The sequence below is a fragment of the Elephantulus edwardii genome, unplaced genomic scaffold, assembly GCF_000299155.1.
Source record: "Elephantulus edwardii isolate Elephantulus edwardi_28Jun2011 unplaced genomic scaffold, EleEdw1.0 scaffold00037, whole genome shotgun sequence".
NCBI classification, from domain to species: domain Eukaryota; kingdom Metazoa; phylum Chordata; class Mammalia; order Macroscelidea; family Macroscelididae; genus Elephantulus; species Elephantulus edwardii.
The window spans coordinates 5,766,080-5,783,588 of NW_006399787.1; the positions used below are offsets into that span (position 1 = coordinate 5,766,080).

General features: G+C 40.6%; 1 protein-coding gene across 2 annotated transcripts in view; it reads right to left on the reverse strand.

Moving 5' to 3' along the window:
• Positions 1-17,509, reverse strand: part of NRXN3 (neurexin 3) — a 2,203,380-nt gene that overhangs the window by 2,020,172 nt on the left and 165,699 nt on the right. The window contains exon 5 of one of the 2 annotated variants that reach the window (XM_006884636.1): positions 12,615-12,629. The exons of the other annotated variant lie outside the window; for it this stretch is intronic. Within the exon in view, the coding sequence (XP_006884698.1) occupies positions 12,615-12,629 (15 nt within the window). The remainder of the gene's footprint in view (positions 1-12,614; positions 12,630-17,509) is intronic. 2 annotated transcript variants of the gene reach the window in all.

The following is a 17,509-nucleotide window of genomic DNA, read 5'->3' on the forward strand; positions in this document are numbered from 1 at the left end:
CTATGAGTCGGAAACGACTCGATGGCACATAACAACAACAATAGTGTTTTATCTTCTGTAGTAAGCATATCAAGGTTTTTTTTTACTTTCTGCAAATAAGTTTGTGTCATCTGCACAATGCAGATTGTTGATTAAGTTTTCCTCCAACTCTGATACCATATTCTTCTCCATACAGTCCAATTTCTCAAATTGTTTGGTTGGTATACTGATTTAATAGGTATGGAGAAAGGATACACACCTGACAGACATTTTCTGAGTTTAAACCATGTAGTTTTCCCTTATTCTGTTCAGACAACTGTTTTTTTGGTCTATGCCATTGTCATTGCTGTTGTTGTTGTTGTTAGGTGCCACCAAGTAGACTCCAACTCACAGAGCCCCAATGTACAACGCATCTAACCAATCATGCTTTGTCCTCAAAATCTCCATGGTGCTTCATTAAGCCCATTGCTGTAGTCACTGTGTCAACCTCTCTCACTGAGGGTCTTGTCCTCTTTTCCAACCTCACTTTCTTTATAGACAGTATGAATTATTCACTAACATATTAAAAATAGACATGATCTATGTTATATGACATACTTGAAAGAACACTAAGTCAGACAAGATGTAAAGAACTACAAACTCCTAGACACAATTTGTTAGAATGCCTTCTAACATCCAAAGCTTTGAACTGGTTTGAACCAAGTCAGTCAGATGACAAAGTGAAACTAGGATGGACCAGAATTTCCAAAACATTTCTGCCTAAAAAAGGGAAAGAAAATTAAAAAGATGAATCTAAATGCTAGACTCAGAAACTCAGAAGAAGCATAGTGAAGCCTTTCAGAAAACGGAAGTGGAAGATTATATAATTGCCAAGATTGGAGAACAACTTATCATAGAAGAGGAGTGGTCAGAAGCTGTCTGTGAGCAGGGGATGGTTGTTTCCGACTATACCAGTTAAGAGATTTGCTTTCTAAGCAATGAACATGCTGACTTTGTTTCCCAGGAAGGAAATGACGTTTCTGCTAATGTTCCCCATCTGGGTGTCATTCCAAATACCCACATTTCACAAAATTCTAGTCCATCCTAACATTGCTCTGTCAGTCATAACTGAACCAGGAACAACCTGTTTAAAGCTTTAAACAAAAACTAATTAGCACAGTTTTCTTATTTTTAGCAATAACAATCTTAACACTCATACTAACATGTTTCTTGGTGTCAAAGCCCATTTGGGTTCATAAATACTGCGGCTCAACCTCCAACTCTTCGGAAGTCACTTATCCCTAGAAACTGATCAAAGACTCCAAGGTCCTAATAGCTATTAGTCACAGTTTTGTTTTCTTATTCTAATGCAACTAAATATGTATAAATGTCTTAGGTTCACTAGAGACTTGCTGTTTGTCATAACGTGTACATGCTTACGTGGAACTTAAACCTTCTTACTTCTGGCAGTTCAACTTTGATGTCACTTTCATATTGAAGGTAGAAGTTTATTGCATCCAGGCCTTTTCTTTCCCACAAAGACAAGACAGTAAAAGTGGATGATGACTTCTCCCACCTTCCTTATGAGTCCATTTCAATGGTTCTGCTATGAATTTGAGAGGGCTCTATCTCATCTGCAAACAGCACTGATTTTGGCTCTCCTCTTTTCATTTCCATCCACTGCTGTCTCCTCCTCCCACTCCCACCCACAGTCATCCAGCAGCCCTTCCTTTGCTATTGGATAACCTCACTGAGAGAAGAACAGGCACTTTTTATCATTGTTCCACCCTGAAGATATGAAAAGCCCCATAATACCAGTGCTGTCTCTACAGCAGCTGCAATCCGTGGGCATAGCAGAGAGGATGCATAACTATATGGCTTTGTCCCTGGCTTACAGATTCTGTGACTATTTCTACCATTAATATCCAGCTGTTTTATATTAAGTTATCCCCACAAAAGTGGAATACGAGCCCTTCAGTGCAAAGCAGATGACATTAAAGAACTTGGTGTAAACAACACTGTAAGCTATTAGCCAAAAGGTTGGCAGTTCAAATCCATTGAGAGTTACCGTCAGAAGAAAGTTCTGGCACTCTACTACTGAAAAGTCAGGCTAGACAATCTGATGAGGCAGAGTTCAGCTCTAACATGCATGGGATTGCTCTGAGCTGGAATTGACTGGAACGGGAATGATTTATTCAGACCGAAGAGTCCCAATAACCTTCTGTTGTAATATGCACACTTCCTCTGCCATCACTTCATTGTAGCGTCCTGCCTGAGGTCCCCAGGGGCCACACCTTAACCAGCACCTCCTGAATGTCATTCCTTCTACTCACAGCTCACTGACAACTGTGTCTCTTCTGACTGCAGAGGAAGACACATTTCCACTACGAAAGATATGACGCTTCATTTTTTTTTATTTCTAATATTAAATACATTTGAGATACTTCAAACACATATGTGAAGTATTTAAAACTTACCTAGGTTTTTGTTGTTTGGGTTTTTTTAACCATAAGCTACTTTAGAAACTTCTTTTTTATAATGAACTCAGGGCGATGGTGGTGTCATGAATATCTGATGGAGACTTTGGTGTGCTAATTCGGACTGGTTCACTATTCTAACTGCGTTCCTAGTCTCATCATTGTAACTGGCTTCTTATAATATCTACTATATTATATTGTTGCTGTTGTTGTATGCGGTTGAGTTGGAGACAACTCATAGCTGACCCTCCAGTGGGTTTTAAGAGGCAGTTAATTGCACAGGAGGAGACTGCCTATCCTTCTCCCACAGAGCAACTGGTAGATTCGAACCATGAGCCTTTGAGATGGCAGCATACCTTCTCACCACGAGACCAGTAGAGGTCCATTGTGATATATGGATGTGTGTGTGTGTGTGTGTGTGTGTGTGTGTTTACAACATGCACAGTTTACTGAATATTATTCAAGAGAAAGGAGAAGAGGAACTGTCAATTGAGAAAAAAGTCAGAAATAAATATCTGAACACACAGTTCAGGTCCACCAGATGCTCCATGGGAAAAGGTTGGGCAATATAATGCAAGCAATTGACTGTCTCTGAAAACCCACTGGAAGGCCAGCTGATGAGTCAGTTCCAACTCAACACCACACAACAACTATTAACACTATTCCTTTGCTATTCATAAGGTTTTCAACTTGATGCTTGGAAGAGTAGAGGATCAACAAAAGAAAGAAAGTCCCTTAGCGAGATGGTTTGATGCAGTGAATGCAACAATGGGCTGGAGCCTGGCAGAGATTGTTAGGACGGCACAGGATAGGCCAAGGTTTCCATCTCTTTGTTAATAGAGTCACTACCAAGAATTACAGCCAACTTGACCGCACCTAACACCACCACCACCACCACCACTATGTATAAGTAGCTACACAGAGGACTTTTAAAGTATCAGGGTTCCACACATAGCTAAGTGCTCTGCTACCAGCCAAAAGCTTGTTGATTCTGAGTCTCTCAGAGGTGCCTCAGATGAAAGGTTTAGTTGCATGTTTCTAAAAGGCAACGCTAAGATACATAGTGTCACCTTGAATAGGAACTGACCCAGTAGCAACTGGCTTCTTAATTTACCACGATGTTTTAATGCTTATGGTTGTTATGCACTGTTGAGTCACCTGCAACTCATAGTGACCCTATGCACAATAGTTTAGAACCTGCCATATCCTGAGCCAATCTCACTGTCTCTGGCACATCTACCCTATTATCCCAGTTACTGTGTCAATTCATCTCATCCAGGGTCTCCCTCACCTGCACTGTCCCTCTACTCTTCCAAGCATGATGTGCTTTTCCAAAGACTGGTCCCTCCTCACAACACAGCCAATGTATGTGAGATGGAGATTCAAAATCCTTGCCTTCAAGGAACAACTTGTTGTTACCTTCTCCCAGATTTCTAGCCCCATAATTCAAAAGCATCAATTCTTCTTAGATAACCCCAAAGGCTCTTATAACATGCCCAGTGCCAACATTTTACAAGTGATGAAACTGTCCTTGCCCTAAATATTTATGAATGAAACACCCTTTGTCTGGTAGTCCTTGCCATTTAATAGCTGTGCAACTCTTAAGAGATCTAGTAGCCTAATGTAAAAAAGCTGAGCTGCAAGCTTGAAGGCAGCAGTTCTAGTCCACCAACTGCTCGGCAGGAAAATGATGGGCAATCTCCTCTCATGTGATTAACTGCCTCCGAAAACCTGCTGGAGGGTCAGCTATGGGTCAGTTCTGACTCAATGGTACACAATAACAACAACAGTGGCTATGATTTGATATCTAAGATTAGTTTCTTTATCTGTAAAGTAAGGGTGAATTGTGTCAATTCCATCTCATAGGCTGATGGAATTAGATGCTGAGATTAAGACAGTGATCCAGGAAGCACAGACCAAGAACCAGGAGTGCAGATGTCTGAGGCTCTGCCCCGCCTGGAAGATCAAAATACAGACTGGAGAGGGCCGATTTCTAGAAGATACGCTAAAGGTGTTGGGTCTGAAGCCCTACTTCAGTTTACAGCCTGAATTGGAGTCTCTGTGATCAGGACACAGTATTTCATGGCCACGGCAAGTCTTCCTTCTTATTTTGGTTAGTCCTGACTCATGGATAGACTCTTTCACAGAGGAACAGGGTACTGTCTGGTCCTGTCCATCTTCCACCTAGCTTACAGGCCAGACCATCAGGATCCATAAGGTTTTCACTGACTGTATTTTGCAAGTGGATTATCAAGCCTTTCCTTCATCTTAGGTTGGAGGCTCTGCTACATCCGCTTCAGCTTCACAACAACATAGAAGCCTCCACTGACAGATGGGTGGTGGCTGCACTTACGATGCCTTGTCTGAGTATCAAGCGTTCATCTTCTACTCCAAAGGCTAAGACTCTACCACTCGAGTACCCTAAAAGCCCAGAAGTCCGTCCTTTGGAGCTGAGAACACTGCTGCTGTTGTTATGTGCAATCAAGTCACCTGCGACTCATAGCGAACCTAGGTCCATTAGCTCTGAAAGCTGCCTCTAAGCTCATAGTCTCTGACAGACCTAACACATTGTTCCAGTCACTGAGTCAATTTATCTCATCCTGGGCCTTCCTCTCCTATGCTGTTCTTCTCCAAGGATTGGTACCTCCTGGCCACGTGCCCAAAGTGTATGAGATGGAGCCTCAAAATTCTTGCCTCCAGGAAACAAACTGATTTCACTCTTTCCAGGACAAACATGTTAGGTCTCCTTGATGTCCATGTTATGTTCAAGATTCTTCTCCAGCGCCACAACTCAAAGGCATCAATTCTTCTTCTAGCACCCTTAGTCACTGTCCAGCTCTCTGCTGCATAGCAAGTAATTACAAAGACCTTGATCTGGATCAGGCGCACCTTAGTCTCCAGACTGACATCATTGCTTTTCAGAACTCTAGTGAGGTCCCAGACAGCAGATTTTGCCGGTACAATTAGCCTTTTTGATTTCTTGGTAGTGTTTAAATATATACAGTGGCATTTTTTATACCCCCAATTTTTGACATCTCAACAAATGTGTGAATGTGTATTGTTGTGGTTGTCGGGTAATATTGTGACCCTCTGAGCAGCAGAGCTGAACCCCGCCCTATCCTGCACCATCCTCATCATCTCCGATATACACTATTCCATTGTCCACCTGTTACGTCTTGTTGAGGGTCTTCCTCTCTTTCTCTGCCCTTCCACCTTTCCCAGCATGATGTCTTTTCCAAGGACTGATCCCACCTGACAACATGCACTTGAATGACAAGGGGGGAAAGTGTCACTAAGCTCTCATGCTTTTACCCCAGGCACCTTTGGACAGAACCTGGGGCTGGACCCACAGCATTCATGCGCCTACATTCTAGAAACAGCTGCAGCTTTTTTGCTTTGTGTTGTAAGTGCTGAGAGCTTCTTCCTACAGAAAAAAAAATGTTTCACTTTGCGTGCTCAATTATAAAATCCTCAGGCAAGCTTAATGGGATAAGGGATAAGGAAGGCCAGACTAATTTAGCAAACAAGACTAAATAATGGCATTTTAAATGGCAGTTTTCTTACTTTCCCACTGCTACAACTGCTAAACTACTACCTGGTAAGATCCTGTTGGAAAGTCAGCTTCAATACATCACGCACGTGTCATTAGCATATCAATTGCAAGCAGTAGGTATTTACAAGACCTTTTAAAGTCATTCCCTAGACTTTTGTTGAAAAGCGAATTCAGAGGCAGGAATAAAGGAAATATTTGTCTTTAAAGTGTTGCAATAAGTACCCATCCGTCTCCCCACAGCTTTGTTTACCTTATCAATTTGCATTATCTAGGCCTTGGAAGAAAGCCTCTGAGAGGCAAAAGCAAACTTGGGCTCAGACTGGGGAAATCCAAAAGAAATCAGAACAGGACTCAGCAAAATGCCAAGAAGCACCCCCGGCATGCACAGTTGCCAGCTGGTACCTTTCCTGCTTGTCCTAAAACTTCCCCCAAAGCTCCTTCCTCCAAACACTCTTTCCTGAGTCAGGTTTGGTTTCAACCAAGTAAAGCCTTCTGTCCTGTTTCTCTTAAGAGATAATACCTATAAAGCATTCAGCTGTTAACCTAAATGTCAATTGTCTGAACCCATCAGCCACTCTGCAGAGGAAAGATGTGGCTCTCAGCTCCCATAAAGATTACAGCCCAGGAAATCCTATGGGGCAGTTCAACTCTGTCCCGTAGGCTCAATATGAGCCAGGATTGAATTCAGTGATGGAGGACTTCCTACACTCAGTCTAGCAGAGAGCAGTTAATACTAAAACTTTGTTGTGGATTATGAGCATCGGCTATCTCTTACTGAAGTTGAGAATGAACTTGAAGTTGAACTGGGGCATCAAATAGATTGGGCGCACTCTGAATTTTAAGTTTCCTCTTTTGACACCCAAAGACAGAGAGTGATAGATTGATTCAGCTCATGGAGGTTAGGAACTTCTGGAGGGCAAGGCAGATTGCAGAGCACCACAGCTGAATCAAGAACGAGTCAGGAAAGCACCTCAGCCTCTGAGATGCGTATACTTCCAAATGTGCACCTGGTTTCCCCAGCTGCCTAGAACTAGCAGCATAAAGAAAAACCTGGTTAATATTCAGGAAACAGAAGTTGCCTGCACATTCAAAATCAAAGGGCTGAAATTGCACAGCTGGAGAACACCAGGAATGAGAATCAGAGAGCGGTAGAAAGCCCAACAAGTGGGTTGTAGCAAAGGCTGCTCTTGGCCCTACAGACAGCCTCTTTTCTGAAGGGCTTCTGAAGGCAAGAACAATGGTGACTAACCACCCTGAAAGGTGATGCCTAGCTGAGGGCTTCTAGATATTTCTAAGACTGTGCCATAGATGATTATTTTCTCTTTATGTTCTATTATAGTCCCTCTATTCTAAATAATGCAATAATTTCACGTGCATAACTTTCTAATTGAATATACATTTTAATTTGAAACATTAAAAGTCAAGTTCAATAATGACCAGATAACCATCTGGGTGGCAAAGGGAGACAAGTTTTTTCAGACCTAACTTTCTCTGACATAGCCCAAATAATCCACATGAGTAATGGTTTTGTCCATCCCAATTTGGTTGTTCTGTATCATCGAGTCAGAATGAACTCCTTGCTGAACCTTCCAGCAAGTTGTCAGAGGAAATATAATCGCACAGGAGGAGTCTGCCCTTTGTTCCCCCATGGAGTAGCTAGTGGATTTGAATCGCCTTTCTTTGCAGAGCAATTCCTTGGCACTAAGCCATCAGAGCCCCCTATTTCATCCATCCCAATAAATGTTTTTATTTTATTGGTGGCTGATTACAGAAAGAACTCTGGTAAGACAACTGTTAAGTGCTTGGTTATGCACCAAAAGATAGATAGGTGATTCAAATTCACCTGTGATTCTATAAGAGAAAAGATTTGGAGATCTGCTCTCAGAAAGATTCCAAGCCGGGAAACCCTATCATGTCAATACTGCCACTCTGTCCCATAGAATTGGGTCACTGAGTCAGAACATTGCCCATAACAGCAAAGGTCATGGCTACGATTTACTGAGAGTCTACTCTGTTCAAAGACACTACATCAAGTGTTTTATGGTTATTTTGTTATTTAATTCTCAGGCTCTCCTGGATCCCATTTATAGAGGAGGAAACAAGATTGGTCATTAGGATTGTTTTTGCTTTATGTTAAAATGTAACCTGTAATGAAGGTCTTGGATTGTCATCAATACGTGTTTTAGACATCTTCATTGTCAGCATGAAATGTTGTGTCAATTGCATATCTCAGGGTTTTGGTGGTCTTCCCCAGTCCTGATGCCTCATTCTTCTTCATAAAGTCCTACTTTTCAGATTGTTTCCTCAACTCACTCACTCATTGCCAACAAGTTGGGATCAACTAATAGCTGACCCTCTAGTAGTCCTACTTTTCAGATTGTTTCCTCAACTCACTCACTCATTGCCAACAAGTTGGGATCAACTAATAGCTGACCCTCTAGTGGGTGTTTTTAGACTGTGAATCACATAAAAGGAGATGGATGGCCTTTCCTTCAAAGTGGTGGGTGATTCAAACCCCAGAGAGGTGTTGTCTTTGTGCAGCAGCTCAAGTCTCTATAAACTAAGGCACCACTACTCTCCTCAGCAGAAGGTGAAGACAAATAAGTGTCATGAAATTCCTATTCTTGACAATACTACTCATAAGTTGTTTTGATCTACAGCAAAAATACACACATACACACACACAAATCTCCAAATTAGTCAATGTTCAACCAATTTAGGAGGTAGTATGTGATCAAAAGCTTATACTGCTGAAAGAGGAAGTTCAATCTACATTAAAGGCATTGGTATAAAAACAAAAACAACAACAACAAAAAACCCCACCTATGCCCTTGCATAGTTAACACTCAATAATTTTCTGGTATTCCCTGCATTCAGCCAAGCTCCTTCTTACGTATCATTGATACTCCCAATTCTACATCCTCCTCTGAATGATCTGATTTTCCTGAAAATGCACTGCGACAACGTTTTTAAATTGTCTTAATAAAAATATTATTTGCAGGTGAAGTTAATGATATTGTTCAATCATTTCTACATTATGTTGGATCTCATTTCTTTGGAAGACACACATATATGAGTCTCTTCCAGGTGGTTAGCCAGGTACCTGCCTTCCAAACTTCTTGACATAAATAAGTGAGCACTTTTAACATCACATTCATTTGATAAAATGTCTCAATTGAAATTCTGTCAATTCCATTGAACCTTGTTTTAACCAATGCCTTTAGTGAAGGTTGAACTACCACCAGTAGCATCACCTTTTGATCAGGTGTTACCCTCTGAAATGGCTGAACATTGATAAGTTTAAGGTTTTGTTTTTGAGGAGTTTGTTTTGTTTCTGTACAATGACTTTGTATATCTCTTTGATCTTCTTTGGAGACTTCGTGTATCATCCAAATTTCTGTTCCTAGAATTCTTCAATACTGCAAATTAAAGCTTCAATTTTTTATTATGGATATTTCAGCTTGAGAAATGTTGTGTTCTTCTCATTTGGTTTTTCTAATTCCAGGCCTATGAATATTTTGTTGTAATTAATCTTCTGAGTTTGTGCTTTAAAATTTTACATTCAACTCTCTAACGTTACCTTTCTTCCATTTGCTGGAGCTTCTTGATGTTCAAGAGTAAGTTTCAGAGTCCCTTTTTGAGTCTATGTTTGGTCTTTCCTTCCTGTATTTCTAATAATCTTTTGGGCTTCTTCATGTATGATGCTTTATGTCATCTCACAACTTATCTGACCTTCAGACATTTAGTGCCCGATGCCTCAAAGTTATTCTGACAATGGTATCTAAATTCAATTGTGATACACTCATGTTTGTATTTTAGATCTCATGTACATGTTTTCATTTTCTCCATCTTCAATTTGAACTTGACATGAGCAAATTATTGTCTAGTCTATGGTCTGTCCTTGGCCTTTTTCAGACTGATGTTATTATCTTCCATTATCTCTTTCCATGTTGTCTTTGTTTTTGTTGGGTGCCATTGACTTGACTATGACTCATAACACTATAAACAATACATTTGAACCCAGCTATCTTGATCCCCACTATCTTGATATACTCAAGCCCATTGTTAGTCTCTGTGCCAGTCCGTCTCGCTGAGAGTCTTCCTCTCTTTAACTTACCTTCCACTTTTTCAGGCATGGTGTATTTTTCCAAGGAATGGCCCTCAACAACATGCTCAAGTACGTGAGATGAAGCTTCATCATCCTTGCCTGTGAAGAGCACTCTGACTGCACTTTCTCTAAGACATCTTTGTCTTTTTTGGTAGTTCATGGGATATTCAATACTCTTCTCTAATACCACACTTCAAAGGCATTTATTCTTCTTTTGTCATCTTTATTTATTCTCCAACTTTCAGGTGCATAAAAAGTAATGAAAAAGATGATATCTTGAATCAGGCATACCTTAGTCTTTAAGCTGACATCACTGCTCTGTAGCATATTGTAGAGGTTCTTGGCAGTAGATTTCCTCAATGCAACATGTCATTTTGTTGATGTCTTAACTGCTGGTACCAAGGGTGTTAGTTGTGGATCCAAGTAAGATGAAATCATTAATAACTTAAATCTTCTCTCCATCTATCTTATTGTTGTCTATCAGCCCAGTTGTGAAGATGTGTTTTTTTGATGTTGAGGTATAGTCTATTTTGAAGGCTGTATTACTAGATAATTTCGAAGGCCATATTACTACATCTTCTGAAGCAAGTGTTTCAAGTCCTTCTTTAAGCTCAGCAAGCAAGCAATGTTGTGTCATCTACACGTAGCAGGTGTTGAAGAGTCTTCCTGACTTCTATATCAATGTTATTGTTAGGTGCCATTGAGTCGAGTACAAATCACATTGCAACCCTATGAACAATAGAACCCTACCCTAACCTGTGCCATCCACATTATCTCTGTCCAACACACTTGAGCCCATTGCTACAGTCGCTGTGTAAATCCATGTCATTGAGGGTCTTTTCCTCTTTCACCGACCCTCCCACTTTCCAAGTATGAAGTCCCTTTCCAAAGAATAACTTCTCCTAGTAATATGCCCAAAGTATGTGGGACAAAGCTTTACTATCTTTGCCTCCACAGAACATTCTGGATGTAGCAAATTTGACTCTTGTGCATTCTATTCAGTAATGTCCACATGTATAGTTACATTTTATATTTTAAAAGGTATTTAAAGCTGTTTGTCTTGAAATATTCATTCATGTCATCTCTCATGTCATTTTTATCAGCAAGGTCATGTTTTCCAATTACTGATCCTTCTTTGTTTGCAACCTTGGCATTTCAATCACTACCAATTATCAATGCATCTTGATTGCATGTTTGATCAATTCAAGACTGAAAAGGTTAGTGGAAAAAAAAACCCACAGACAAATCTTTGATATTGTGATCTTTAGTTTTAGCTTTAGTGAATTGGTGTATAAAATTGAATAATAGTTAATTATATTAGCTTGTCTTACTTGTGGGTGTATGGATATTATCCTATTATTGTTACCAAAGGTACATTTATATCATATGTATACTTTATAACATATCTTTAAATATTCTTTATGATAATTAATACAATGCCATTCTGCTTCAATTACAGTCTCTCACATAATAGACCAAATAGTTGCCTCATTCAAAATGGCCAATACCAGTCCCTTTCAACTTGCTAATGCCTAGATATTGATCTTTAAGCTTATATTTCATTTTTTTAAAGTAAAAAATAAAGATAGGTTAGAAAGTTACATCCCAAAAGGACAGACCTTCTCCTTAAAAAGAAATATGGGGGAGGTTTTTATGATTTTATTTTTTATTAATTCCCAATTTTACTTGATTTAGACTTTGTACATGCCACATTCTGGGTTAGCTTTGTCAAGTGTTCTTTCGTTTGTTTTGAGTTCTGCCACATCAGCAAATAAAGGTTCCACAGTTTTACTTCTTCCAAGCCATTAAGGTCAACTCCACTTTGAGAAGGCAGGCAGCTTTTCCCCAGATGGACCTGAGGTGGGCTCAACGTGCAGCATTATATGTGACAACGTTCCACTGCTATTTGTAGGCTTTTACTGGCCAGTATTTTCAGTAGACCGTCAGATCCTTCTCAGTGGGAACAAATCTATATTCCAAAGGGTCTTTTGGGGGGTGGGAGAAGGACTGACTTTGTGTCAGTTCTGATTATAGCTTTACAATTTTCACCTCCTAACAGAGCTGGCAAAGAGCTCCAGTTATGAGAAGTGATAACTCTCCTAATCTCTTGTTGCTCTCTTATAATATTAACATTATCTTCATTCCAAGGTTTCTCTGCAGGAATTTTTTATAAGCTACTTGTCTATTTTGTGAAGGTTGGTTTTGTGAAAACGACATAAGATGATCCATAAATCCATTTAACCAGGCACAACTAAAATATGAGAGGGTCTAGCCCGCTGAGAGTGCATGCACATGCTAAGGTACCCATGTTAAATTTTCTACATGATGGAAACCTGTGCCTTTCACAAATATGAACACTCTGGCACATGTGGCATCAGATCACTGAAGATTCCAGAGTTTACCCACATTTAAAATGTGTCAAGTTTAAAGATTCATCTTTTAACTATAACATAAATGGAAGTCCTTATAATACCTGCAGTGGACACACTGCTTTTGACATCACTGTTCTGGATGGGACTTTCGGCATTCAAGGCTTTGTTCTCACTCTGTAAAATTCATAATCTGCCTCCAAGTTCACTTCCAATGATTCTCCTTCTGTAGCCCTCTACATCACCCAAAAGCTGGAGCTCTCCCCTCTACTATGGGACAGACACTCTGGTCTCTTACAGTGACACCATTAGTTATACAGACAGCTCTGGGGGGCACAGCCCCTAAGGGGTTTCTTTGCTAACCCAACAGCAGTACCTCTCAGACAATTAGAATCTACCAGATACTCTAAAGGAAAAAGATTGACACTCCTCCTGTATGATTTACAGCCTCTAGAAAATCTTCTGAAGGGTCAGCTATGAAACAGCTCTGACTCAACAGCAATATATTGTTGAGTTGAAGTAAGCAGTTGCCACTGTTTGTTAGTTTGTCATAATATGATGCCTTGGGTAATACTGTGAGGCTGGAAGCTATGACACTGGTATTAAAAATGCTAACAGGAAGCCCCATTATGGACAAGTTTCAGTAGAACCTCTAGACTAAAACAGACTAGAAAGCAAAGTCTGATAATCAGCTTCTGAAAATTAGCTAGTGAAAACCTTATGGGACAGAATAAATATTATCTGAGACGATGCTGAAAGATGAACCATACGTAACAACCACAACAAAGAGTTAGATTATGGGAGCAACCATAAGATGGCACAGGACTGGGCGATGTTTTGTTTTATCCTACATAATGTGACCATGAGTTGTTGTTTCTTTCCTGCTCTTGTTATTGTCATTGAGATGCTGCCTTCCAGGCCATCAGGGGCTCTGGTGCCATAACATGTGACATGCGCACAGCTAATCCAAATTTCATCTGTTTGACTACTAGCTACTCCAAAGGAGGAAGATAAACAGCCTCTTAGAAAGATTTATAGCCTTGGAAACTAGAGTGTTGCTATGGGTCAGAATTGATGCAACTGCAGTGGTTAGAGTTTTGGATTCACCAGCTGCTGCTATGGCCCTTGGTATCTCAGTTTCCTTATCAGTAAGACAGAAGCATCTGCCTTCTTCTCCAGTTGGTAGGAAGGGAGTATGAAAAGGATGAAGAGATGTGGGAAGAAAGGCTTCCATGTCTGTGGCAGGGCAGGTGTGAGGTAGACATTTAAAGAGACCACATCCAGGCTCTACAGAGAAATCTTTGGCAATAATTTGAGAAGTTCCTAAAGGCAATGAGTTGATGCTGTGCTACAGCTAACTTGGATGGAAGCTTAGGAAAAAACAGGGCCAGGAAACCCCTAAAGGTTTCTATGCTCTCATTCAGGGCTCTTCAGAAGGTCAAGGCCATGCTACCGAAAGAAAAGAGGTAGGATCCTAAGCTCTCAAAAGGCAGGACAAATACAGATTCTTCAACTGGACTGTTCCCGAAGCTAGATGCTACACACACAGGATCTCAGTAAAGAATCCAATGGGCTTTGAAGTAAAAATTTGAGTTCAAGTTGAAGTTCAGCACTGACAAGTTGTATGGGTGATCTCATCAGCCTCTATGTGTCTTCATTTATTAAGAAAATGTCTATTTTTTGTCATGTTTAGGAAAATTCAGTGAAACAGCAGCTATGCTGAATGGAGACCTCCATCTAGCACATACATTACACGCTTTCAGTAGTTATCTTGTGCACCATCTTTATCATTCACTCTTCTTGTCCTTGCTTAGTCTGTCTTTAAAAGAAGATAGATGAAGGAAAGTTAACATTTGCCAAGTACTTAAGTTAGGCTTGGCAAGCGCTTCTCAGCATCAGGGGTCAGAGAAGTGTTTCATCGTGGGTCATGCAGAGTGGATGCTCATGCTCTAGAAGTCCTTGCCAAGAAGGCACAGGAGGTTAGCAGTGGAAACAAAGCAGCACACCCTGGCCACACTGTAGGGATGGTAGCAGACAGGCAGCAGGCAGGCAGCCGCCAGCCAGCACTGGAATGACCTTGCTGATTCAAAGACAACCAAGATGAGGTAGGTGAAGGGCACAAAGGAAGATGAGAGCCTTGGCAGACCTGGGAGGAAGATCTCACTTTTTTCCCCAACAAAGAGAACTTACTTGGTCAAAGTTAGTCAGAAGGAACCTACCCTTTTGTTGTTCACTAAGCCCAAAGAAACTGGTTCTCTATGACTCATATTTTCTCAAATGATCTGCCCTTGGAGAAATACTCAAAAGGCTTTAAATAAAATGTCATCCACTGCCACAACTTCCTAGGAAACTCTTTTAGTCTAGTGGTAAGGAGTTGTACTGTCATACCAAAGGCATGTGGCTCAAAGTCACCGGCCTCTCCGCAGGAGAAAGATGAGCAGTCTCCTCTCACATGAATTACTGCCTCTGAAAATGTACTGGAGGGTCAGTTATGAGTCCGTTCCAACTGCCAGAACACAATAACCAATACCACAACTACCTATGTAAAAGCAGAGCTTTTCATTACTTCAGGGGGTCTTGGGAGCCACTTAAAATCCCTAGGTTTTGGCTCGCTTATTTGTTGTTGTTTTTATTCTGCTGCTAATCAAAAGGCTGAAGATTTAATTCTACCCAGAAGTGTTCCAGAAGAAAGGAAAAAAAAAAAAAAAGACTTGGCAATCTACTTCCAAAAGAAACCGGAGATTGAGTATAGCTCTACTCTGATGTGCATGAAGTTGCTATGAGTTGGTATCAATTCAAAGGCAACCGGTACTAGTATAAGCTGCTCAGCAAGTTCAAAGTTGTGTGGGCTGATGTCTGATAGAATAGCGAGCTTTGAGTTATAAACCCTACTTCACAAACCAAGATTATACTGTTTATAAACACTGTGACATTTTCACACTGGGGCATTAAAATAGATGTTGTTGTTGTTAAGTGTCCTTGAGTCACAGATGAGTCGGAACAACCCTATGAAGGAAAGTCCTCAGCACTTGTGTGACTTTCATCCTCTCTCCAGATTCATAGGGTTTCTGGAGGTAAGCTATTACGAAAGTGGATGCCACTCCTGCTTCCAAGCTTGTTTTAATCGAGGAGCTCCACCAAACACTGTCCACCATAGGTAACCAACCATTAATGCATTTGACACATCAGTGTCACAGTGTTCAGCCTCACAGTAACCACAAGTGACTGCAGTACGGCAACTTGTACACCAGGGATATACGACCTAGAGGAATGTCTGAACAAAAGCAATGAAGGCAGGCCTGAGGGCCGCGGATTAAAAGTCACCCACCTTCGGCTTGGTAGCACCGCTTTCTGTCCACTGGGCCAAATGATCACTCTCTATGTGATGGCATTGTTGTTAAGTGCCATCGAGTTGTAGGAGACTCACAGCGACCATCATTAAAATAGATAGGGTAAGTGAATTATTCAGTGCATCCAGATTAAAAAGGCAAATCAGTTACCATCGGGTCAACTACGACTCACAATGACGTTATTAGTATGTCAGTGTAGAACTGCACTGTAACAGGGCTTACAATGACTCAGTTTTTTAAATGGATCACCAGACCTTTCTTCTGCGAGGCCACTGAGTAGGTCTGAACCTCAAACTTTTTTATTTAACTACCAAGCCCCTTAACCACTGGCTAACCCAGGGTTTCCCAACTGTGAAGACTGTGAGTAGACCTCTCCTTCTTAGTTCTGTACAGGTGTAATGATATTTCAAAACCATTTCTCTTAAGAGCAAGTTGTATTGGAAGTGCTCTCAAGTATGCCCTTTGAAAAAGATGAGTCTTCAGTAAAAAGGGAAGCATTCATTATTTAATTAAACAAAACAGTTGCCGGAGTTTTAAAAACTGGCAAAATTTCTACAACAAGAAAACTGTTCAAATACATATAGTTGTATTTCCTATTCCTAAAAATAAACTAGCTGAAAACTTTACTGCAGAGCTGGAGGGGGCGAAATACTGTTGCAAAAGAAGAAACTAAAATGAAGTGTAAGTTGTACTTTCAACCATCACCATTCCATCCATTTCAGCTCAAAATGAGCAAAGAACAGAGTAGACATAACTGATGGGGTTCCCAAAGCTGTGATATTTACAGAAGGAGACTGCCTCTGAAAAGATGTTAACTGATCATCGTGACACAAGTCCTCTTCCTCTGCCTCCTCCTCGTCCTCTCTCTGCTGTCAGGTCACAGTCGACCCATAACTGACCTGTCAGCAGGTTTTCAAAGGCTGCAAATTGCACAAGAAAAGGTTGCCCATCTTTCTGCCATGAAGCCCATGGTGGATTTGAATCACTAGGGAGGTAGCACCTTTGGGGTCAGCAGTACAATCCCCTATGAATTAAGTCACCGGAGCACCCTTATAACAGATTTACAAATAAGGAAATCATTCCATGAAATTAAAGTCTCCCAATTTTATGAAGGAAATTTGCAAAATGCTCTCAATATACAGACTGTACTTTTCAAGTCTTGAAGAGGTTAAAATAAAATTAATTTTGACTTCAATAGAGCTAATGTAAAAGTCCCAAGTCAATAAATCTTCATATTGATTACTCTACCCCTCCTCACCCAATTCCATTTTTAAGACCCACCAGTTCTCACTGGCAGTGGGGGCAGATGTGACAATAGCGATTTACAAAATCAATACAACACAAGAGATCTAGAGAAATTAAGTACAGGAGAGATGACCCATTAAATCACCCAGTCCATCTCCATCTCCCTCTTGACCTCTTCTAGGCTCGCTCTCAGTATATTTTATTTGAAGCTACTCTCTCTAAGTAAATTGTAGAGATCAACAATAATGGCTTCTTACTCCTCTTCCCAAGGAACTCGTCCCATCCCCTCACTCCCAATACTGAGGCCCGTGTCTTATTCTGTATTAATTATTTCGAACCCTGGTTGCACATCAAAATCACCTACAAAGCTACTGAAATACGTGAATGCTGAGCTCCATGTCCACAGATTTGTATTCAGTTGAGCTGAGGTGGGACCTGGAAATTATTTG